The 24,237-nt window shown below is 48.6% G+C and overlaps 1 protein-coding gene across 18 annotated transcripts in view; it reads left to right on the top strand.

Moving 5' to 3' along the window:
* The window catches only part of DYSF (dysferlin), a 206,020-nt gene that overhangs the window by 61,993 nt on the left and 119,790 nt on the right, over window positions 1-24,237 (top strand). For 10 of the 18 annotated variants that reach the window (XM_027621360.2, XM_027621376.2, XM_027621370.2 and 7 more), the window contains 8 exons: window positions 1,983-2,086; window positions 9,266-9,334; window positions 9,465-9,508; window positions 12,963-13,045; window positions 20,151-20,192; window positions 21,725-21,840; window positions 22,336-22,449; window positions 23,726-23,903. In XM_027621360.2, coding sequence (XP_027477161.2) covers window positions 1,983-2,086; window positions 9,266-9,334; window positions 9,465-9,508; window positions 12,963-13,045; window positions 20,151-20,192; window positions 21,725-21,840; window positions 22,336-22,449; window positions 23,726-23,903 — 750 coding nt within the window. The remainder of the gene's footprint in view (window positions 1-1,982; window positions 2,087-9,265; window positions 9,335-9,464; window positions 9,509-12,962; window positions 13,046-20,150; window positions 20,193-21,724; window positions 21,841-22,335; window positions 22,450-23,725; window positions 23,904-24,237) is intronic. The other 8 variants (XM_027621378.2, XM_027621374.2, XM_027621372.2 and 5 more) reach the window with 1 other exon arrangement.

Genomic DNA, 24,237 nt, shown 5'->3' with positions numbered 1-24,237 from the left:
GAATAGGGCTCATACACGTTTTTAAAGGGTGAGCCCCTGTTTTGAAGCACGTATTAGCTTAATCAAGTGTTTCTGTTCATAGCAGCGTCAGTGAGAGCATTTGCAACTTAGGTCCCTGTTTATAAGTTTTGCATAAGGCTAATTATTTGAGGTTTTGCTCACCCCTTTGACTAATGACTCAAAAGAAATGCCTTCCTTCTGTGCAAGCTTAATTGTACCCAAATCATGGGGGAAAACCCTTGAGAAAGTAATGGTTATTAAATGGACATTAAAATACATGCTTAATAACATTCTTAATTTATTGGTTGAAACTATGCAGAAGGGAGGTTGGTGAGCTCCCACAGGGGGCTGGGGAAATAGAAATGTTTGCTTTGTTCAAGGTGAATGTGCTTGATGTTTAATTCTCTACAATAAATGAAATAGGTGGGTAAATAGGACATAAATATTTGCTAATTGTTGTTGTCTTTGTATTCATGTAGACAGCAGCTGGTATATAATCTGTAACTGCCCCCTCCCCTCATTCATATACACATAGATATCTATACATGCCATAAATACACATATGCACATATCCATCTATCTGTATATACATTCATACATAATATGGCTAATTCAGGAAGATATTGATTTGGAGCAGCATAGGCTAAAAATTCTTTTTTTAAAAAAAGATTTTATTTATTCCTTTGACAGAGAGAGAGAGAGAGAGAGAGAGAGAGCATAAGCAGGGGGACTGGGAGAGGGAGAAGCAGGCTCCCTGCTGGACAGGGAGCCCGATGCGGGGCTGGATCCCAGGACCCTGGGATCATGACCTGAGCCGAAGGCAGACGCTTAACCGACTGAGTCACCCAGCTGCCCCTAAAAATAAAAAAAAAAAAACAACCAAACAAACAAGTGGAGGAGGGTGGGAGGGATGGGGTGGCTGGGTGATGGACATTGGGGAGAGTATGTACGATGGTGAGCGCTGTGAATTGTCTAAGACTGATGAATCACAGACCTGGACCCCTGAAACAAATAATACATTATATGTTAATAAAAAAATTAAAAAAAATTTTTTCACAGGGCACCTGGCTGGCTCAGTCAGTAGAGCACGTGACTCTTGATCTTAGGGTTGGGAGTTCGAGTCCCATGTTGGGTGTGGAGATTGCTTAAAAATAGAATATTTAAAAAATATATATATACTTTTTCCTCAAAGTTTCTCATTTTATTTTTGACTTATCTTGGGATTTTAATGAATGTACTAACTGTAACTGGCATCCTATATATATATATATTTTTTTTTAATTTTTTTAAGCTCCACCAGTCATGTGCCCTACTGACTGAGCCAGCCAGGTGTCCCCGAACCTATATATTTTACATTTATGTAAAATGCCAACTTAAATGCAACACAAAGAATTGTAAAATCATACTTGAAAGCCAAATCAAAATTTATATCATAATATTTTTTACTCTAATATTATACATCTGGGATATATTGGACTATTGGTTTTTTTTCCCCTAGATTTCTAAATATCTAATCCTAATATATATATTTTTTGTAGAAAAAAATAAAACAAAAACAAAAACCCAAACAAACCAGAATTGACTTATTGGTTTACATCAGGTCAGTCACTGTGCTAATGGACATAAAGGAAATGTCAAATAGGCATCAATAATGGGATATTATTATAACACCTTCCAATCCTTTCCTGGATTGTTAACTGCCCTTAGTGATGTAGATTGCTAATCAAATCCATCAATCCGTCAGTCATCTGGTGGATCTGTTCTGAAACCCATTGAGAGCAGGGGTCAGTGAACAAAGCTGTTTGGGCAGGGCAAAGGAGCAGGGCATGCCCTCAGGGGCTCTGTTCTGGGAGTCCCCAGGCTGAGGGGATGCCACAGCGTCTCTCTCAGGGAGTCCCAAGACTCTCTGGAGACAGGTAGGTGGAAAGTGAGGTTTTGGAGGTTGGACAGCCGGCGAGCACTGACCAGCGTGTTCTCCCTAGTGGATGATGCCGTGATGGACAATGTGAAGCAGATCTTTGGCTTTGACAGTAACAAGAAGAACTTGGTGGATCCCTTCATGGAAGTCAGCTTTGCAGGGAAAATGGTAAGGAGTAAGGAAGCAGGAGGATTCTCTCGGGAGGGTGACTGCTGGGTGTCCCCGTGGATGGGTGCTGAGCGGAGTAAAGGACAATGTGAGGCGCACACAGGCTACCCTTGGTGCGGCCTATCAGAAGGTGCACGGGTTGGGGGCTGGTTGGGGGACGCACAGTGAGACACTCACCCAGGCCTGGCTATCCAGGTCGGCTTGGGGTATCTGGGACAGACACATAGGTGAGAGACACAGGGAGGACAGACAGACAGTGGATAGAAAGAAGAGTGGGGGAAAATTAAGCACTAGCATGGAAACCAGATGTGAAGGCATAAAGATAGGGAAACTTAAAAAAAGCGATAGAAACATAATGATTATTTTTAAAAAAGTTGTGGCAGGAGTTGAGTGGGGAAAGTCCACTCCGTGGGAGCCCTGGGGATGACTCATACCTCTCTTCCTTGCAGCCCCCCTTTCTGCCCAGAGGGAGGGCTGTTGCTGTGGCTTCTGTGGGCCCCCTCCCTCCAGCCCCCCAGGCAGGCAGGCCCTCCCCAGCCTCCTCTGCCTGCCCAACAGGCTCTCTCTGGCTTCAGGCTTCAGCCTTACCTCTTCGCAGAGGACTCCCACAGCTGTTTCACTCCCAACCCCCTTCAGCCCCAGACCTCCCCCCCCCCCCGCCCGCCTCCGTGCATCTGTCTGCTGCCCCTTGGGCCCCGTAGTAGACTCATCTGCCCCACTGCCCCACTTCCAGGAGCCTCCATCCTAAGCAGGTGCCACAGTCAAAGGCAGAAAACGCGGGCCTGCTTCGATTCTTCCCTCTTTTTACCTCCTTACATCAAACATGCCACCTCTGCTTTTGATTTCAAGCATGTCCCAAGGCCCTCCCCTCCCCTCTGCCCACTGTCATCTCTTCCCAAGACCACACAGCAGCCTTGGGTTCATTCTCTTCTCTGGGTTGTCCCCATAAAAGGTCCCAGAATAATTAGCCTAAAACAACTCTGTACAATGAAGTTCAAACCGCATAATCCGGCCGAAGTCAGCGCTTAGGAATTTGTGCGAGAAAATGGCGCCCCCTGCCTGGGACACGCAGCTCTGCAGCCCCGGCTTGGAGCGCTGGGTTGGGCGGGGTTTCAGCCGCGGGGGCTCCCTCCCCGCACCCCTGTGTGCGTAGAAACTGCACAGCTCACAGGGCAGCCTTGTGTCCTCTCGTCTGCCCTGCCTCTTCTTTCCCTTCGCGGTCACCCCTCCAGCCTTTGCCCGTGCCTGTGCCCTTCCTGCCCCCTCCCCGAAGAGTCCAGCATCTTTCGGTGTCCAGCTTGCCTACCCCCGCGGGCCTGAGGCACTAGTGTAGTCCTCGGCCCTCCACCGTGACCTAGGCCCTCTTTTAGCCGGTTTTCCATTCCATTCCGGTACTTGTTAGCATCTGTTTCTCCGACTTGTGGGCAAGAACCCCGTCTTATTTAGTCCATAACCTCAAAGCAGAGACTGTGGTGGAAATGGTGGGAAAATGACAGATCAGGTGGGCGCAGACTGCCCCCCCTTCCTGCCGCTCCCAGAACCCTCTGGGGAGGGGGTGCCTCTTAGATGTGTCTGACCGCAGGGAGTTGCCAAAGGTGGGGTCAGGGCCCCCTGAGGTTGTGCCAACCTTGCGGAGAGTGCCACCTGCCACAGAACCGGGGCTGGGAGAGTTGAGTCAGATGACTTGGAGGTTGACAGGAAAATTGGAACTGGGCAGGGCAGAAGGGCTGAGAATCTGAGCTGGGTGGCCGGAGGGTGGGCGTCCCCGGCTCCCCCTTCGCTCCCCAGGCAGAGGTAGGGAGGGGGAAGACAACCCACAGGTGTTACAGGACAACTGGAGAGAAGTTTTAAAAATTTGCAATAAACACTAAAAGCTGAGGGTGTGGTGGAGGTGGTGTGGGTTCCCATTCATATAGCTTTTTGCAATTTTCCTTTCACTTAATCTTTTCTTAGATTCATTTTGAAAAGAAGGGGTGTCTACCAGCCCATCCCACCAAGGGAGGCAGGCCCAGGGTTGGGGGTGGGGTAGGGGGAGAGCGGGGTATCCTCTCTGATGCCCAGACTCACTCCCCACCTTTTTTTTTTTTTTTTTTTTTTTGCTTCTTTTATTACTGATGCACATCAGTATGGCAAAATGGCTTTTACTAAGCCGTTTTGAAAATTACAGAAAAAAGTAAATAAAATTACCCGTAAAGCATCATACCAAGTTCGTTTTTTGGTGCCTGTCTTTCCAGTTTTTCCCCTATGTACAGGTAATAGACCTTTTTTATGACTCTTCATTTTGAAAATTTTAGAATATCAAGAAAAGTTAGAAGAGTTTTTCAATGAACACCCCACCCACTGGTATGACCTCCACTTAGATGAAGTGCAACTGCTAACATTTTATTGCATTTACTTTCTATATATAGATACTTTTTTTTTCCTGCCTGAATCATTTGAAACCTAGCTGCAGACTTTATTCCTAAAGGCTTCAACAAAAATCCCAAGAAGAAGAAAATTCTTTGCCACTGCAGTAACATTATCACATCTATGAGATTAACAGTCATTCCCTAATATTAGCAGATTCTGGCTCATATAAATTTTCTCTGACTATCCCCAAAATGTCCTTTGGAGATGGCTTAATTTTGTGCTGATCTAAGACCCAACTAGAATTCATGCTGTGCATTTGGTCCTTAGGCCTCTTTAGTCTCTTCTGTAACAGCCCCTCCTGACCTTCCCCACCCACCCCAACAATGTTCTCACCCCTTGACTTTTTGAAGAGCCCAGACCATTTGTCCATGTTCTGGATTTGTTGGATTCCTTCTGGTGTTGTTTACCTTGCTTCTCTAGTCCCCACATTTCCTATAAACTGGAAATTAGTTCTTGAGACTAGATTCCCTTCAGATTCAGTATTTCAGCAAGAATGTGTTGTAGGTGATGTTGTGTGCGCCATATTGCATCACAACAGGAAACGGAGTGAGATTGTCCCATCACTGGTGATGACTATCTGATCATTTGCTTAAGATGGTGTCTCCAGATCTCTCTCTTGTCAAACTGCATGCTCCCTTTTGTACTTTGCAAGGCATCTGTGGGCAATACCTTGGCACTGTGTGTATATCCTATTATATACACTGTGTGTATATCAACAACTTCTTAACCTAATGGTCTATGCAGCCAGTGACCTCCTTGCCTGAATAAATCATTTACTTGGGGTTGCAAAGTGGTGATTTTCTCATTATCATTCCTTCTCTCTTTATAAATTGGTGTTTTTCTGGAAAGAAGAGCTTTCCTCTCCCTTAGTGCCTTTGAGTATTACTATGGAACTCAATACTTTTTATTAATTCCATGTGTTAAAAATCAGTCATTACTGTGTTGGCTGTATGAACTGTCCTGACGTTGGCCATTGGGAGCCCCTTCAAGCTGGCTCCTTCCTCCCAGGGTCTCAGTGAAAATGTATGTGGTAGAGGTAACTTGGATCTTAAACTCTCTCACACTGAGGTGTAAATGCTCACTGTGGGTCCTCACCCAAGTGCAGGTCCTCACCCACATGTGAGGTCCTTACCCAAGTGCAGTGTTAGTTTGGGCTTGGGCTTGGGGTCTGATGCCCTGTATCTAGCCTCAGGAGGGATTGTAACGAAGGAATGAAGGTGAGAAGGATGTGGGAAGGTGTGGCTGGACAGGCTTATGGGACACTTCCTCCAAAGACTGTGATTAATTTCCCAATTTGACAGGTAGGGAAAGTCATGTCTCAAGATTGTTTTCATTTTTTTATTGCACATTCCCCAAAATGGTAGGGTGCTTTGATGGTGGGGAGAACCAACACGGACCTGCCTTCAAATTTAATGGCTTTTCTGGGAGCCGAGTTTCAGAGCTCCGGCACTCCTGGCTGCTCCTGGGTCCTTGAAGGCACCTTGATCTCCCAAGGTCTTCTGTTCTGAGCTGCCCTTGGCTGGCCCCAGGGGTTTTTCTAGGTAGGTCAAAATGTCTGTGGGAGGTGATGGAGTTAGGGGACCTGGCCAAAGCAAAGGACTATATAAAGCTGATTGGTGACTGGGCTTCTGCAAGAAGCTACACCCCCCTACTTTCCCTTCTGAAAGCTTCAGCCTGTTGGACTTCCCTGATGGTCCCCGGATCTTTGTGTCACGCTCTCTCTCCTCCAGCTACCCTTACTGCCTGTCTCATTCTGCCTCTCCCTCTCCCTCAGCCTGCCCGCGTGTCACTTTTTCTCATTACAACCTAATCTGGAGTCCTGGGGTTTTGTCCTCTGTGTTCCCATTCACACTAGCCTGGCCCTCATTGCACTTCTTCCCATGGACACTTGGTGGCACTGTTATCCAAGATGTGAACCATACGTGATTTTACACACACACACACACACACACACACACACACACACCCACCCACCCACCCACCTTGGTGAGAAGGAAAGGAGAGGTGCTTGGGGAGCAGGGTGAGAGACTTTGAAACAACTTTCTTTCTGAATGAAAGAAGGAAACCTATTGATTATAAAAAAATAGAAAAAAGAGAAAATCAAGGAAAATTAAAAAAAACTAACCGTATTTCTGTACCCCACATCACTCTGGAGATAACCACTGTTAACATTTGTGTGTATTTCTTAGTAGTGTGTTTTTCTCTCTACTGCTTTCACTTCCAACCCTCCCTTCTCCCCCACTGGAAAAAAAATTAGATTCAGATTAAGTTGGTTTTCATTATTCGTGGATTCCATATTTGCAAATTCACCTACTCGCTAAAATTTATTTGTAATCCTAAAATTAATGCCCATGGGGCTTTCATGATGATTTGCGGACTGTGCGGAATGACTGACGCACGTTGCCACTGAGTTGGAATAGCGTGAATCTGCCTTTTTGTTTCAGTTGTCATCCTGTAAAGATGTGTCCTTTTCTTGGTCTACCTGGTGTCATGTTCGTCACATTTTGGTGCTTTTTATGTGATATTGTTGTTCAAAATGCCCCCCTAGAGTGTGCTAAAGGGCTGTCCGGTGTTCCTCTGTGCAAAAAGGCTGGGTTGTGCCTTAGGAGAAGATATGTTAGATAAGCTTCACTCAGGCATGAGTTATAGTACTGCTAACCGAGAGTTCAGTGTTAGTGAATCAACAGTATATATTAAATAAGATATCCTTGAAGAGAAACACACATGACACAAGGTTATGTGTTGATTAGTTGATGAAAATGTTGTGACAGAGGCTGGTAGGAACCTAACCCTGAAATTCCCCCAGAGCAATGGTTTAATATTCAGGAATTCAGTGTTCTTGGTGATTTATAGAATGTGTAACTACCATCAAGAATCAACTGTACCTCTTCAGCTTGGTAAACCGTTTTTATAGGCCCATATTTTCATAGGTTATTGAGCAGCCTTTGAAATAAATTTTTGAGGTACAGCATGATGACTTGACTTACAGATTGCCAAATGATTATAAGTTTAGTTAACATTCATCATCTCATATAGATAAAAAAAGGAAGAAAAAATGTTTTGTCCTTGTGATGAGAACTCTTAGGAGCTACTGTCTTAACAGCCTTCAAATATACCTTACATACTCTACCATATAGTCATCATGTGTACATTTCATCCCCAGGACTTACCTTTTTCAATTAATAATATAACTCGGAAACTGTTTCCTATCCTAGAGCAGTCCTCATTCTTTTTAGAGCTGCATTGTGTGGATGGACCATCATTTATTCAATCTGTCCTCCATTGGTGGACACGTGGGTTGTTCCATAGCCTTGATAGTTCAAGCTGCACTGCATGTTACATGTCATTCTGCACAGATGAGAGTATTTCTGTAGGATAAATGTCTAGAGGTGGAACTGGTGGGCCAAAGGGTTTTTGCATTTGCAATTTGGAGAGAGAGTGGCCAGTTGCTGTCTGGAGGGTCGAGCTATTTTTTTCTCCCACCAGCAAAATATGAGCATGCAGTTTTGCCCTAGTCTTGCCAGCAGAGGGCTGTCAGATTTTAGAGAATTTTATGAATCTGATGGGTGAGAAATGGTATCTTGGTTTTATTTGTGTTTCTTTTCTTATGAGGGAGGTTGAGCATCTTTTTATGTGCCTTCAACCCTTTGAATTTTCATTCACTCTCTGCCCATTGTCCCTCTCTTCTGTCCTTACTTCTTTCTTTGCTGGCACAAGGAGCAAATCCTGGCATCCTTCCTTGCCCCCAGGCTTTGCCTGGGCTCTTCTCACAGGGAGGTGGGGAGGGTGGGGACAGGGGCTGGCATTGGGTGGACCAGGGATGGAGACAAAGTCCTGGCCCCCCATGGAGCCTGCACCCTCATTTGATGGAGTAACTGAAGTCCCTGATCAGATGCTCATTAAATGAGATAATGCACGTAAATGCTGAGCACAATGCAGGACTCATAGTACATGCTCTGAAAAAGGCTGCAGGATGTGCAAACCTACCATCTATGAATCTGAAATAGAGTCTTTACCTGCTGTTCCTGTGAGGGTACAGGATGCCCTGGAGCTGGCTAAGGGGCATGGTGCCTCCCTGGGGATTCCGAGCATAGGTAGGGCACATAAGCCACTGGTTTAGATCTAGTTTCCACCTCTGCTGGGTTTCTTGATTGTGGAAAGCCCAGTCTTAAGAGCAGGGCTGATCTGAGGCAGACTGTGATGGGGTTTGTATATTCACTGAGTTCCCCTCTCATTCTCAGATGCTGGTGGCTGGCCTCCAAGCCCTGGCCCTCCCGCTACCATTTCCCCTTCTCCTCCCCCCACCTCTAATCTCCTAGGGCTCACAGTCTTCCAAAGGGGCAGGTGGTCTGGGCTGACTTGTAGAGGTTAGTGCCTCAGGCTGTAGGACCCCTGGGAAAGCCAGTCTGGACTCAGGGCCCCCACACTAAAGTCTGTCCATATGGGAGGTGAAGGGGGAGGATTTCCAGCCAGAGGTAGGAGATAAGGGTAGAAGGGCTGTGGAATTCAGGCAGTCTATCCTCCCCCACACCCCCCATTCCCCCCCCCCCCTTGCTGCCCCACCCCATACCCTCCAGCTCTGGGTCTGATTTACCATTGAGCTTTGTCTCTGCAGTCCCCTGTGTCTGAGCCTTCAAGGCGCCCAGGCTCTTCTGCCCAGCCTGAAGGGTGGCCAACATGGCAGAGAACAGCCTCCAGCTGGTGAGGTGGTCCCCAAGGGAGTCCATAGTCCGCTCGGAGCTCCATCCACCTGTCCCTTGTGTCTTCTAGCTCTGCAGCAAGATCCTGGAGAAGACAGCCAACCCTCAGTGGAACCAGAGCATCACGCTGCCTGCCATGGTGAGCCTTGCCCCCTCGGGCCCATTCCAGGAGGCCCTGGGCTCCTGGCTTCCCCAGCATCCTGCCCATTTCCTGGACTTCCCCTTCTTTGAAAGGACCCTACCCCAACATGTCTCTCTTCCCTCTTCAGTTTCCCTCCATGTGTGAGAAAATGAGGATTCGCGTCATGGACTGGTGAGTGCTGAGTCTTGGAGTCTTTGGAGGCGGCTATCTTTAGGGGTCACTGGGTTCTTCAGTTCTCCTCAGTTCAGAGCATGTAGTGGGAGAGTCTGTTTCAGGTGAGGGAGTATCCTCTGCTGGGAGGCCAGAGAAAGAGAGGGCGTGGGCCATTCTTGGGAAGCTTACTCACAGCCCTGCTCCAAGGCACAGGAGGGCAGCCAGCTGGGTACCTGAGATACCTTAGGGCGGGGGGTGCCAGGAAGGCTTCCTGGAGGAGGTGGGGTTTTGATAAGTCCAGGGTGAGGCCACTCCAGTGAGGAGAGGCTCATAAGCAAAGGCAAGGAAGCTGGAAAGAGTAGAGCTTCTGGGAGAATGGGCTGTGACCGCCCGTTGGGTTGCTAGCATGAAATGGTGTGGGGCCACTGCAGGCTTGCAACAGGTGAGGGCAAGAGCCACATGGACATCTTAGAAAAGTGTTCTAACACTTGCTGAGCGCCTACTGTGTGCCAGGCCCCGTGCCCAGAAAGTATTTCACAAGTGTGACGTCACGTGACCCTCAACGTGACTCCTGGCTACTTTATAGATGAGGGAGTGATCTGTCTGAGGGGGCAACTGGGAAGCAGCTGAGGCCAGGATCGAACCCAAGCCTGCTGCTCCCAGAGCCTGTGTTCTTCACCACTGGGCTGTCCGCTTCCCACTACGTGAACGTGTGTGATCTCTCTCACACCTGGAGGGCTGTTAGGGCTCCCACGCATGAGCTCTAGGACCTTCCATACATCAGGCTTTCCAAAAAGAGAGTTGTCCTTTCTCTGCCCCCAAAAAGTCTTGGCCTTGCGGTTCCCAGCGTGTTCTCCTTTGGTCTCTGGCCATGGCACCCCCAGCCAGGAGGGTAATGAGAGACCAGGGAAAACCCCCAGGCCACAGAGCCATTAAAGTGTGCGCCAGCTCCCCCGGCCGAGAGAAAACAGATTGTGGGAATTAGAGAGGAAAGCTGCAGCCAGGAGGGAGAGGCCTCTAGGGCCCTGACCGCAGGTATGCTCCGTGGGCCAGTGGGCTGGGGGAGAGCCTGCGTCCCCAGAACCCCTCTGCATCTCAGCTCTCAGGGTGTGTGTGCACCTGAGTGCGCCGCGTGGATGGGGGCTGATTGGCTGTCGGCGAGTCTGTGTCCGTGTGTGTGGACTCCTGGGTGTGCACGTGCACACGGGTGCAGTTGTCTTGCGTGTGGTGGCTGGGCCTTGCCCGGGGCCGTGTGAGCTGTGTCAAAGGCATCAGCATACTGTACAATCCGAACACATTACGGAATCTGGTGGTTGCCTCTCTGGTTTGGGTTGAAGTGGCATTTTTATTGTGAGTCTATTTTCAGACTTGCTGTATTTTCCAAAAGCAACCCCAAGCCCCAAAACCCAACTCTTGGCCAAAAAAGCGTTCTGCTGCTGCAAATGCCCATCCAGAAAAGTGCTTTCCCCGCCCCCCCCCAGAAAACTCAGATAAACGTTTGTTATTACCTGAATCCTGGAAATACGATATGGTCCACATGGCCTTTTCCCTGTAACTTAATCTTCCCTTCGATTCTTTAATACTTGCTTTTTTGTTAAAAAACAGAAACCCAAAAAGCTACTCCCACCCGCATGAAAACAGAATCTCTCTCCTCCCTTTTTCTTGCCTTTCTCACAAGGTTCAGATGAGACCAGAGGTGAGAAGTTCCATTCTTCTCCAAGTGCCACTCTTTTCTGGAGGTGGGGCGTAAAGGTAGCTTCCCAGTGCCGTCAGCTGCCAGTTATCTGGTGTTGATGAGCTCACTGTTGAGTGTTTCAGGAAATTTTTATTTTCCAGAGCTTCTTAACATCATTCAACAGGAAAATGGATGAAAATCTCTGCTGACAATGCACTCTTCCTAGTTAGTCCCTGCCCCGATGAAACACTTTAAAATCAGAGCTTAATCACCTCCCTGGGAAGTACAGACAGGAAGGGAGGAAGCTGCAGAGATCAGGCATCTAATGGGTATAGGATTGAGGAGGAAAACAAAGCAACCTTGCCCAAGTGTGTCTTTCACAATGGGGCTTGGGTGTGTTGTCGCCCGAAGCATGCCTGTGACCAGGGTACTCAGAGGAGGGACAGAGAGCCTACAGGGCTCCGAGGAAGATGGACCTGGGGAAATTTCAAGGAAGGAGATGGGTCTGGCCCAGTCCAGCGTTTCTCAGCTTAGCCCTATGACATTTTGGGCCAGAGAATTCTTTGCTGGGGGTGACTGTCCTGTTCATTGTAGGATGTTTAGTAGCAACCGTGGCTTCTCTCAACTGCCCCCCACCCCCCGTTCAAAACTGTCTCCAGACATTGCCAAAAGTCCCTGGGGGTCGAAATCGCTGGATTGAGAACTTCTGCTCTAGCCTGACAGGAAGCAGCGATTGAAGCTGTTTCCCGTGTCAGGCGTAGCTGGCTCAAACCCTGGTTTTGCCATCTCATCATTTGAAATGAGGCCAATGGTAGTACCTGCCTCATAGGGCCGAGGGAGGGTTAGAGCTAATTCATGTGATGATCTTAGCACATCGCTTGGCTTTCAGTAGGTGCTCAATAAATGCCAGCTATTCTCTTTATTATTGACACAGAGGGAGGGGCTGCCTGGGACACTGTTGGCTAATGGGCTCATCAATGATAGTCAGTCTGCTCGAACTCCTACCCACAGTCCCCTCGAACTCCTACCCACAGTCCCCTATGCTGGTTGGGGAGAGGAGAAGCCTTCCTCCTGGGAAGCCTGACGGGGACAGGCCCCTGTGTCGTATACAGGAACAGCACGTGCCATGGCAGGAGCACTGGACCAGGAGTCAGGACACCAGAGTTTCAGTTCTGGCTCTGCCTTGGGCAAGGACCTTCCATTTCTGAGCCTCAACTTGCTCATCTGTGGAATGGAGAGGTTAATAAAAGTGACCATTCCTCAAGGCTCCTGAGAGGGTCCTTGGAGATAAAGGAGGTTACAAGTGCTTCGTCACATACAAAGTCAGATACAAGGCATAATTTTGCGTTAGCTAATATAAGCTAATTTAAGACTGTGGCCTTAGACATAGTTTCTTCCCGGTTGCCTGGTTTTCTCCTGGTCTGGATATTTCTTGAGATTCTGGAACTTGGCTCTGCGTGGGTCTGGGAGTCTGGCTCTCTGAGCAGCCTCCTGTTCCCTCACCCGGCCTCCTGCCCCTGGCCTCTTTCCTTTCAACCTGCCGATGTCTCCCCAGACATCCAGGCTGGCAGCCCCATGTTGGTTGGCTGATGGGATGCTGGTGGTTGGCCAGATGGATGAGTTCCCTCTAGAGGAGTCTTGGGCAATGCTTTTTTTCCAGTCTCTTCTTCCCTCAGTAACATACCCAGTGTGAAGAGCGGCACCCCTAAAGATGTATAACTGAGGCCCTCTCCTCCCTGAGTGGGCTGTGGCCTGCAGTCCTTCTGTGTTCAGGCCCCCTCTGCCCCCTTATTCTAGGGACCGCCTCACCCACAATGACATCGTGGCCACCACCTACCTGAGTATGTCAAAAATCTCTGCCCCTGGAGGAGAAATAGAAGGTAAGTTTCCCCCCTTTGTTCTGTCCTCTGGTCCTCCCCCCCACCCCGTGCTCTCCCCTGACGCACCCCTACCTGTCTTTCATCCCTAGTTTTGAGAGTTCAGAAAAGGGAATATTAATTATAAGGCCTTTGCAGCCCATTTTCCATGAAGAAGGGCTATGGCCAATTTGAAAAATGGGCTTACAGACATTTCGGATTCTCTACACCTTGGCTGGGGGGATACACCACTGACTGGTATAGAGAGGATCATTCAGTCCTGCAGATAACATCAGTGGCTCTACCAGGTTCTATGCTATGGTCAACTGTGCTCCAGCAGCTTCTATTTTGAAATAGCTTTCATTGGTCAGTTAAAAAGTAGGCCATGAGCATTTTGTAAAATTTTAAAGATACTGAAGAAGAATATAAAACTTACCCATAAAAAATTCCTCATCTGCTTACCCCCCCAGACAAGAGCTGATAATTAATATTCCGGGAGTTTTTTGTGTGTATGTATGTATATGTACGCTTACACATGTGTGTGCATTAAAAAGTATTCTGAAACAATTGTTTTGAAAATTGCTTTTTGTCACTCGGCGATACAACAGAGAGGTTTATTCATGTTATTGAATATTCTTCTACAATATAATTTTAAATGAATACACATATTCCATTGTGTGAATGTACCATAATCCACGTTAGCCAGTTAATGATGAATACTCGGGTGCTTTCTAATTTTTCTACGTTATACAGAACTAACTTTTAAGGACTATTTTTGTAGCTGAATCTTTATACAATTCATGATTTTTTTTGAATGAATACTTAGAAGTGGAATTGCTGTATCAAAGGATTTGTACATTTTAAAGCGATTTGTATATATCAAAATCACCCTTTGAAAAGATTGGACTAATGTACACTCTGGTCACTCACATGAGCTTCTTTTGCTGTACCTTCACCAACACAGGGTAAAATAATATTAAAAAGAACTTTGTTAATTTCATGGGTGAATTTCATTGTTGCCTTAATTTTCATTTCATCAGTAGCTGCTAAAGTTGATGAATGCAAGTTTAAAAATATTTTAAGAATTAATTTATATTTACATATTATATATTTATATACTTTATACTTATTCTGTTATAAATTGCCTGTTCATTGTCTTGGCCCATATTTCTGATCATATGTTTGTCTTTTTCTCATTGTTTTGCAAGAGTTCTGTGTATATATATGGATGTTAACTTTCCCCCGTCATATAAGTGGTAAATAATTCTTGTCTGTTTTATTTTACCATTTAATAGAATTTGGTGTATAGAAATTTAAAATTTTTATGTAGCCAAATCTGTTAACCTTTTCCTTAGCCAATAAGGCAAGGATCTAACATTACTTTATTCACAGTTGTTCTTTGTGAATAACACCAACAGTGTATATTGAATAATCTTTCCCCTATATTTTGAAATGCCACCTTTATCCCCTACTGAATTCCTAAATGTGTTCTTGGGCCTGTTTCTTGATTTTCTATTATCTTTAATTGGTATGTCTGGTTGCTATTTCTTAGGTTTTGGTATCTGGGTAATGCTGGCTCTGTAAAATTAATTGGAAAGATTTAAAGTCTTTTCTAACATCTGGAGCAGTTTATATAACATAAGAACATAGTCTTTTGAGGGTTTGAAAGAATTCACCCATAAAACCAGATGGGCTGGGTGCCCTTTTTAGTGGGTATAGCACTAACTCTTTAAAAACTTTTCAGTTTCTCCTGTGATCACTGTTATTTTTAGTTTGTTACTTTTATGAATAGTCAATTTTAATAATTTATATCTTCCTAGAAGAGTATTCACTATGCTGAGCTCCTCTAATTTATTTACATAGTTGTTGTAGAGAGCTGTCTTTTATAATTTAAACAATTCTCTCTACCTGTGGTATTTTCCCCCTTTCTTATTTTTAATGGTATGTGTTTGAGTTTTCTTTCTTTTTTCTCTTGATTAGCCTTGTTACAAGCCCCCCCACCCCCCAGCGCCGCCACACACACACTTTGTTGGACTTTTCAAAGAATCAACTTTTGGATTTATTTATCAATTCTAATATTTTTTTCTTAATTTTCTAATTTTTTCTTTTCTTATTTTTTGTTCTGTCATCTTTTTACTCCTATCTTTAACTCTTTTCAACTTATTTTGTTGTCTCCTTATAAGAGTTTCTAATTAACTTCTTGTGCTTATTTTCAAAATCTCTTATCTAAACAATGATATGGTTTCTGCCCTATAGGTCAGGCTTTTGGCCTTCAGCAAACCCCAGGGTTATATTTAACTCTCTTTTTAATTTTTTTTTACATTTAAATATTTAGTCTATTTTGAATTTATGTAGGTGCACTTTCCGAAAGCAGATTTGATTTTTTTGTACGTAGTCTACCTTTTTCTAACTAGATGCTGCTTGTAGGAATGCATTTTTTTTTTTCTTATGGTTAAATTACTTTGATGTATCTAGGGGCAGGACTCTTTTCATTGAATTTTGAGACATGGTGAATTCTTTAAATCTGAGTTGAGGAATAGTTTATTCTAACATGGGAACATGAACAGCTGAAGGCAGGGTGGGGTAGGGATAAGAGGAGCTCTGGAAGCAGGCAGCTTGGGTCCCAATTCTGCTTCTTTGTAGCTGAGTGAGTCACTTCTCTCCTCTCACCAGTCCTGGGGCCTCATAAGGTTGTTGTAAAGATCCAGTGAGATTTTAAATGTAACATTCTTAGAGTGTCTGGTACACATGAAACCCTAAAGTAAAGTAATGTTTGCTGTGTAGTATCATTATTATTGGCTTTCTGCATCACTAATCTGATTTTTTTTCCTGTACTAGTTCTCCTGACTGCTTTCCATGTGGTTTAAAATTGGCCATTGCATTTTTAGTTTCTCGTCCTGTCTTCTTTTCCCTCTGTCATTCCTTTGATATTTCCATTTTCTTTCTTGTCTGTTCTCTCCCAGAAGTTTTACTTTGTTCCACAAAAGCTATGTCTTCTTGCACTCTGTTGAGAATTCCAAATCACTTCCTGAGACTTTTAGGTAAATGTTCTCTGGAGTCGTACAGATGCTGCTACACCATTTTGGTTGGCACTCTGTGAATCTTCCTTTCTCCTTTATTCACTCTCTAGCAAGGCCTGGTCGGTGTTGGTGTCTTTCTACAGACAGGTGCATTGTTCTCTGTCCATCCATCTTGACAAATCTTTACCTGCAGCACAGGGGAATGTGCCCAGTTTCTGGAAAACTCCACCTCGTGCTCTTGAAGTTGAGCAATCCCTTCTTCTAGGTTCTCTGAAACATTAAAAAACCCCGCCTTTTAATTATAGAAAATTGAGACACACATGAAAATACAGAATTGTGCAGGGGAATTCCAGGTGTCCTCACTCAGCTTTAATATCTCGCTGCGCTCGGCTGTTCTGACTTCATCATTGATACTTTTAATTGGTGGAATACACAGAAACTGCCTTCCGTAGGGCACTGCTAGGAGGGCCCCTCCTGCCCCTGCCCCTCCCCCCCCCCAACTGGGAACAATTGTCCCAGGATGCAGTCCCCCGTCTCTGGTGCTGTTCAGATAATTTCTGGGAATGGCTATTTTGGATGGACAGGGAGAAAGATTTGAGGTGGGGGGCAGTGCGTCATGAGGATGGGGTGGGAGAGAGGGCATTCTGGACCCCTTGCAGATCAAAACTCCTGGTATGGAAGGAACCGTCTCCAGTTTTCCCATTGGTGCTGTTCCCCCACCCTTAGAATCCAGGGGCGGACCCTGGTAGAAGCACAGAGTGCCCTTCTGACTGTTCTCCGACGGCTGCTATTTCATGAGGCTACCACTGTGCCTGCCATCAGCGGTCAGAGGGAGAGTTTAGATCCCTGTCTCCCCATCAGTCTTCATTACTGTTGGTGATGTTGGCCTGCATCTTTTTCAGGATCCCTGTGAAGGTTTTAATGGGAATGGGAGGAAGATGTTTATTTGGCCACTAGATGGCGCTCAGGTCATGGGCAACCCCGCATGGTTCAGGGAGGCCTTGGAAGGTGGCTTCCTCCTCTCCCACAGATTGTTTCGGGAATAAAGGAGAATCTTCTTGCAGCTGTGGCCAGTCAATTTTAAATGTGTTGTTAAATAGCTTGATCTCTGAAACAATACAAGAGTGTAACTTCTTGCTCAAAATAGAGCCGGGCTTCATGACGCCTCTGACATGCATCCCCTTCTGAGACGCTGCAGGGTAGTGTTTGCCTCGCTCCCTGCTCAGCTTCTCCCATTTGTCCCAAGGCCATCTCAGGACGGGTCACTCCGACTTTCCTTTCAACTGTTAGCATTTTTGCTTCACATGAGGGGGATCCAGCCCACCTGGGCAACGCATGACACTGTTTTCCCACGGCTCCCAAAAGCCCCAACTCGACCAAACTGTGAAAATCAGTTGTTTTTCTATATTCCCCCCACCTTCTGGTCCACCAGAATATTTGGCCCAACCAGGAGTTTTTGTTTTCATGTTTTTGTTTTTCTTTCCAGCGAGGACGGGACCTAACAGTAGCCTCTTAAGCATGTCTGCCCACAAGTTTGCCTGGGCACACTTAAGTATTCCTTGGACCCTGTACCCCAAAGCATTTAGTAAAAATTTTGTTTTCTAAAAAGGAGTGATTTCCTTAGAAGCTGCAGTTCTTTCAAAAGGTAACGGGCACAATGAGACCCATGAAATGACACAGATTCTTTTATAACTCTATACATATGGAAATCATACTGCAAAGATGGCACTGGTAGCCTACGGTTTCTTCTAAGAAACCCAAAGTTTTTTGTTTTTGTGTGTGTGTGTGTGTGATTTCCCAGCAGTTCTCGGCCTCTCCTCCTGCCCGGCACCAGCTTGTGTCAGGCCGCCAAGCTGTGAGCATGGGAGATGTGCCGAGGGAGGGAGCTGGTGGAGCTGATGGCAGGTAACGGCCTCAGCTTCTCCAGGAAGAGACGCGGGTGTCTGTGGACACTGCAGGGCTGTGATGTGTGGCTCACGGGGCCGGGAGAGCCTGCTCCTGGTCTTCTCTGGCTTTCCCCCAGGGGAGGGAGTTAGGTTTGTTGGCTCAGGCCACAAAACTGGGAATATTCCTCCATGTTCTGGGGCTTCTACAGCCATGGTTCTCTGGGCTTGGGGAAAACACAGCAGGACACTTGCGTTTTGGCAGAGGGTGATGAGGACTGAATGGTGGCTTTGTGTGAGGTGGCTTCACCGGTCACTTTGCCCTTGACTTTATGAGCTGTCTGCAGACGCAGAGGAGAGAACCTGGGATGATCCTTAGTACCCCGGAGACCTGTGACCCTGTCCCCAAATTAGGAATCATTGGTCAAAGCTGTCAGCAGGTCCATGTCTTACTCAGTGCCCAGCACTGTGCCTGAAGGAGCAAACAGATGAATGAAGAAATGAAGGAATTCATGAGAGGCGTCCCTGGGAAGTAGGCCAGTCAGCAGCCACCCGCTCGGTCCTCCTGGACCCCAGAGGCATGTGTTGGTCAGATGGCTGGCGGGGTTCGGGGGACATCTGTGTCTAGGCTGGGCACCGGTTTACAGCCAGGATTCGGAGTTGGGCTCTGCAAGAAGCACATGGTGGTCAGAGCTGTGACCTCGGCCTCATTAGCCTGCGATAACTGGCCAGGTCTGTTTGTAATCATTTGGAAGGAGCTTAAAATGGAATCTGTTTCCTTCCGGTGGGCCCTGGTTGCTGCTCTCCTCGGCACTGCAGCTGTGCCCGTCGGTCCTCTCCCTATGGCTAAAAGCTCCCCTGTGACCAGAGGCCTGGCTCCCCGACTGATGAAAACCTAGTCCTGTGGATATGAAAACGGCCATGAATTATGGTTTCTGCAGCTCTGACTTCTGCTAGCCGCATTCCTCCCTGAGGCCTGGCTGCGGAGAGCTGTGGGGCTGGGTCCCAGGGCCTGGGCCCCCTGCAGCTGGGCCTTGCCCTCCTGCTGCCTCCTGAACTAGTGGGGTCAGCCCTGGCCTCGTATCTGGACTTCCACATTTCCCTTCTCTCTCGTCTTCATTCTCTCTCTGTGTCTCTTACTCAGTCTTCCTTCACACTGTTTTGCTCAACTCTTGGCTCTTAATTATAGTCATGGAGCTATGGGGAAATAGGCATAGATATATATTTTTGGGGATGAGACAAGTAGATAAAGATGACCAATGAATGAAAAGAATCAAAGATTTTACCAGCCATATTGACAGGCTGGGTCATGATCCCAGACCTGGGTACACTCAGCTGGTTGGAGGAGGAGACAGGGAGGGTCAGAATGCAGGAAGAGGCTGAAATCAGAGAGGACCATGAAGGAGAGTGAAGGGTGCCCACTCCCTGCGGGCTCTTTTAGATCTGCCTGGAAGTGAGGCATGGATTCCAAGAACCCAGAAGGGTGCTAGAGCATCTCCTTCCTTGCTTCTCTCATTTCCAGACATCCCTTACCAGCATTTAGGGGCACGTCCAAGGGTGTAGAATCTTCAGCTAATGGGCAGTGTCTGGCACTGTGCTTCCCTTGAAGTGGCAGCTGCCTGAAGCCAGATCCCAGTGCCTGCCGTTGTGAAAATGCAACATGGTGTCCTCAGGGGCAATCCTGAAAGTAGCCACTAGATGGAGATGTTGTACCTTGCAGTGCCCTTGCTCTGTGAGCTTGGTCCCAAGTGTCAACCTGCTTGTTGGGTGGAGTGCTGGGTGTGCCTCGCTGCATGTTCCTGTTTCCCCCACCCTTTCTTTGTGTCTGTTCGCCTCACTTATTTGGTTATACTATAGAAAAGAAAGCACAATTTCTTTTCTGCGTTATTACTTGAATGCACTGAGTCAAGTTTCAGGTCCCATTTTCAGTTGGCAAGCAGAGCACAGACGTAGGTGGGCAGACAGCGGTGGGGAGGGGCCTCAGGGCTCACCTGGCGCGAAGGGCTGTGTCTGGCTGGGGGGGGGAGGTGGCACGGTGGTAACTTTGTGATAAATTCACAGCTGGGCTGGGGGTGGGGCCTCGGGCCACATCTGTTTCCCCCATGGGGGCTGTCTGTCTTTCCATCTGTCTGTCTGCCAGTTCTCCGTCCACATGCCTGTTCACGTAACCAGTCCTCTTGTCAGTCATGTCCATCCTAACCCCTTTTCCATTTCTTTACGCTTCAGAGGAGCCTGCAGGTGTGGCCAAGCCTTCTCCCGCCATGGACCGTATGTGCTTTCCCCCCAGGGATGGCAAGGGGGGGCGGGCCTTGGGCTTTTTGCCAGAGGGGAGAGGGTGCTCGTTTCTGGGAAGTTTTTGATTTGGTCCGAGGTGGGGCTGAGATTCACCACCTCGGTCCCTGAGCTTACCTTTGGCTGTTACCTCTCCATGCAGGTTGAATATGAAAGTCTCTTGGAATGCTTTAAAGACAGTTCCCCTCCCGGCCCCCCCTCCCTGCCCCTTCCCTCCCCCCAACCCTTTCCTGAACCTGCTGGGCTCCAGCTCAGGCTCAAATGAGTCCACTCTCTCCGGGAGGGAGCAGTGGTGGGGTGGGGGCCTGGGCAAGGCATCTTGGGGATCAGGAGGAGGCCAGGGTGAGTGGAAAACTCTTGAAGTTCACAAGGTAAATCATAATGGAGATGATTGGTACAAATAATTAGTAAAGCCCATGTTAGTTTCCTCTGCCTGGGCCTCCCACCTCTGTCCCAAATGCCAGAGCCCTGTGTGTGCTGCGGACTAGGGGGAGAGCCTGGACGGTGGCTGGGCGGCCGGCCCCGTGGGGAGGCATGCTCCTAGGCTCTGGTTGGCAGTATCTATTTCTCCAGCCCTGTCCCTGCCCACCCCGCATCACCCCAGGGTCTTGGCACGTGGCGGGTCTCGGGGTCCACAGCTCCTGTCCTGAGGTCTGGCTCAAGCATTTCCTTGCCAAGGCCATTTATTCTGTGCCTACCTTGCCCCATCCTTGGTCCTATGGATTGGATCATCCCAGATGATTTCTGCTCGTGGGCCCACTTCCTATTTGTGGCATTCTGGAAACAGCCTCTCCCCCTGACTTCCTCTGGAAGAGACACCCTGGCTTTTTGGGGTTCTCGGTGTATGTCCAGTGAAGTCCTGTCCTAGGAAACTTGGCCATTGGCTGGAAAATCATGACATAACAACAGAGGGCCTCTGAAAAGGAGGGAAGTAATGTAGAGAGAAGATGTCCCTCATCATTGGTGGGGTTCTCCTTTCCACTCTCCTCCAACCTGTTCCACTGAAAGGTGGTTCTTTGTACAATGTGGGGAGGGAGACAGAATGCTGGCATGAGTCAGGGCTGTTAGGTAACCTGTCTCGACTTCATAACGACATGGGGGAAGGGGGACATGTGTCCAGGGGGTGGGGGGTTTGCCTTGTGGGTTGGGACATCTAACCAGGTCCCTGCCCTGGCTCCCCGGGGGGTGGCTTTGAGGTCAGAGCATTTTGGGTGATGCCACTTTGTAGTGAGGTGTTCCTTTGCATCTCTGAGCCTCAGTTTTCTCATCTGTAAAATGAGAGAATAAAAGTAATAAGCATCTCCATGTCCCGGCAGAGTGGTGAGGATTACGGGGCCTATGGGAGACAATGGTCAGTGTCACCATTCTTTATGCACTTGCGGGCGCTGCATCCCGTGCACGTTCAGGGAACTGAGGGTCAGTGATGGGCTCAGGCCTGAAGCTGGCTGGGTTGAGCACTAGAAGGCTCCACGGAGCTGGCTCCTCTGACCCCCACCTGTGTCTCCCAGTGGACGACCACCTGGGCTTCCTCCCCACCTTCGGGCCCTGCTATGTCAACCTCTACGGCAGCCCCAGGGAGTTCACCGGCTTCCCGGACCCCTACGCGGAACTCAACACAGGCAAGGTGAGCCCACCAGCATCCCCACACACCCAGATCCCCGGGCCTGTGCGCAGGGGCCCTTCCAGCCTGGGCAGCATCTGCTCCGGTCCAGCCTCCAAGGGCCTGATGGAGCTTGAGTGGTCCCAGGGCCAGATAGCCCCCACCTCAGAGAAACCCTCCTTCCGCCTGCCCCTCTCCTGGCCCCTTCTTCCTTTCTCACTCCCCTCCCCTTTGCTTCTCCTTCAGGGCCAGCCTGACCCCCTTGCCCCCTCATTTTCCCCAGGCCTCATCTGTGTCAGGTTTCATCTCTTCTCTGGCTGGGTTGGAGTCTGATATTGATCATCTGGGTGGCTTGTCATGTCCCCCGAACTCTCTGGGCCACTGTCCTTATCTGCTGAGTGATGGGGGTAGACCAGGGCCCTCCTGGTTGCCTGGGGGAGGAGCAACTTCAGGGCCAGATCAGGTCCCTTTCCTCCCCTCCATTCCCTCTGCTCCTGGTGACCCAACCTCCCCTCTTAGGGAGAAGGCGTGGCCTACCGAGGTCGGCTTCTGCTCTCCCTGGAGACCAAGCTGGTGGAGCACAGTGAGCAAAAGGTGGAGGACCTTCCTGCGGATGACATCCTTCGGGTGGAGGTGAGGGGTGTGGCTCTGGAAGGGGTGAAGGAGGTAGCAGCCAAACGGGGCTGGTTCCTAGTGTCATGGTGGAGGAGGGCTCAGCTCCACCCATGGTCTGTGCCTTCACCCTTCTGGGCCTCAGTGCCTCGGCTGTGACATACCAGTAACCCCACAGCTGTCCTGTCTCCCTGAGGAATGTTCAGAGGCTCAAAGAAAATAAATGAAATTATTTTACAAGCCTAGAACTTGATGCAGAGTGAGAGGTCTATTTAATAACAATAATGTAGGAACAGTTCACACTTATCAATCACTCACCATATGTCAGATGCTGTGCTAGTGACACTTGATGTCATGGAGTCCTTCCAGCACCTGTGAGGTGGTTGCTTTTAGTATCTCCTTTTTACAGATGAGGACACTGAGGCTCAAATGTACCAGAGCAGCAAGCGGGAGAGCCGAGCCTTGTGCCCAGGAGGTGGCTGGATGGGGTCTGTGTGGTGGGTTAAGCTCTCAGACTCTAGCCAGAAAGTGCTGGTTTGAATCCTGGCTTGACCACTTACCAGCTCTAGCACTTTCCTTATCAATGAAGCAGGGGTAGTAAGTATACTTACCTCCTAGGGTTGTTGTGAGAGTTACATTAATTCAAAGCTTATGCAATGAGCAGTCAATAAGCGCTAGCTGTTATTACTATTTTACATCATTCCACAACCCGGTCATGTAACCCTTTTCTCTCTGCCTTCCATGAAGGGGATCGCAAAGTCATCTTGATTCAGACCCGGCTGTGTGATTGAGAGCCTGCCATGTCCTCAGCTGTGTGCCCGATGCCCAGAGGGGACATTCCTCCCCCCGCACATGGCAGCCTGTGTCTACCGCAGAGCCGGGTGGCGTGCTGGGGACCCCGAGTGGCACGGGGTGGGAACTCTGGGCAGCGGCATGGCCGTTTAGAGCCTTCGGCCCCCTTTGAATGGCAGATGCAGGAGACCAGGCTTCCCTGGGGGGGGGGGGGGGTGGGGGGGCGGTGCCATGGCTGCTGGTTTGGATTAAGGAGCAGCATGACCTTGGAGGAGCAGACCTTATTAGAGGAACATGGCCAAACACACAGGCCTGGAATGAGTTTGCTCAGTTAGTAACCAAATCTGGGCACTGTTGCTTCGCTGGACCATTCACCACCCATCCGTCCAGCCAGGATTTATTGGGCGCCAGTCACGGCCGGGGCCTGCCAGACATGTGACCCCTCCCCACCCCAGTGTCTTCCTTCCTCCTCCCGTGACCCAGCAGCTGCCCTTTCTGCCCCCAGAAGTATCTCCGGAGGCGCAAGTACTCCCTCTTTGCCGCCTTCTACTCGGCCTCCATGCTCCAGGATGTGGACGATGCCATCCAGTTCGAGGTCAGCATTGGGAACTACGGCAACAAGTTCGACACGACGTGCCTGCCGCTGGCTTCCACCACCCAGTACAGCCGGGCAGTCTTTGATGGTGAGGCTGGGGGCTGTGCGCCTGGCTGGGACCCGGACCACAGAGCAGGGGCCTGACCTGGAATCCTGCTACTCTTGCAGAGCTAGCTGCCGGAGGCCCACCCGAAGGCCCTCCTGGCCCAGGAAAACCTGTTTGGCCTGACTCCCTGCTCTGTGCCCCCCTCCCCCTGCCCCTGTGCCGCCCCCCACTCCCCGCTCCCCTCCAGATGGGTCTCTGCTTCCAGGACCACAGATTGGGCTCCCCAAATGGGCTGTGGTCGGGTCTGATCCTGACCTAGGGCCATAGTTGATTTCATGGTGGCTATTTGGAGTCGCGTAGAGATTTTGGAGAGCTG

Source organism: Zalophus californianus, chromosome 8 (assembly GCF_009762305.2).
Source record: "Zalophus californianus isolate mZalCal1 chromosome 8, mZalCal1.pri.v2, whole genome shotgun sequence".
NCBI classification, from domain to species: Eukaryota; Metazoa; Chordata; class Mammalia; order Carnivora; family Otariidae; genus Zalophus; species Zalophus californianus.
Note: the sequence above shows the minus strand (reverse complement) of the source record. Positions and strands in the feature narration are given on the sequence as shown.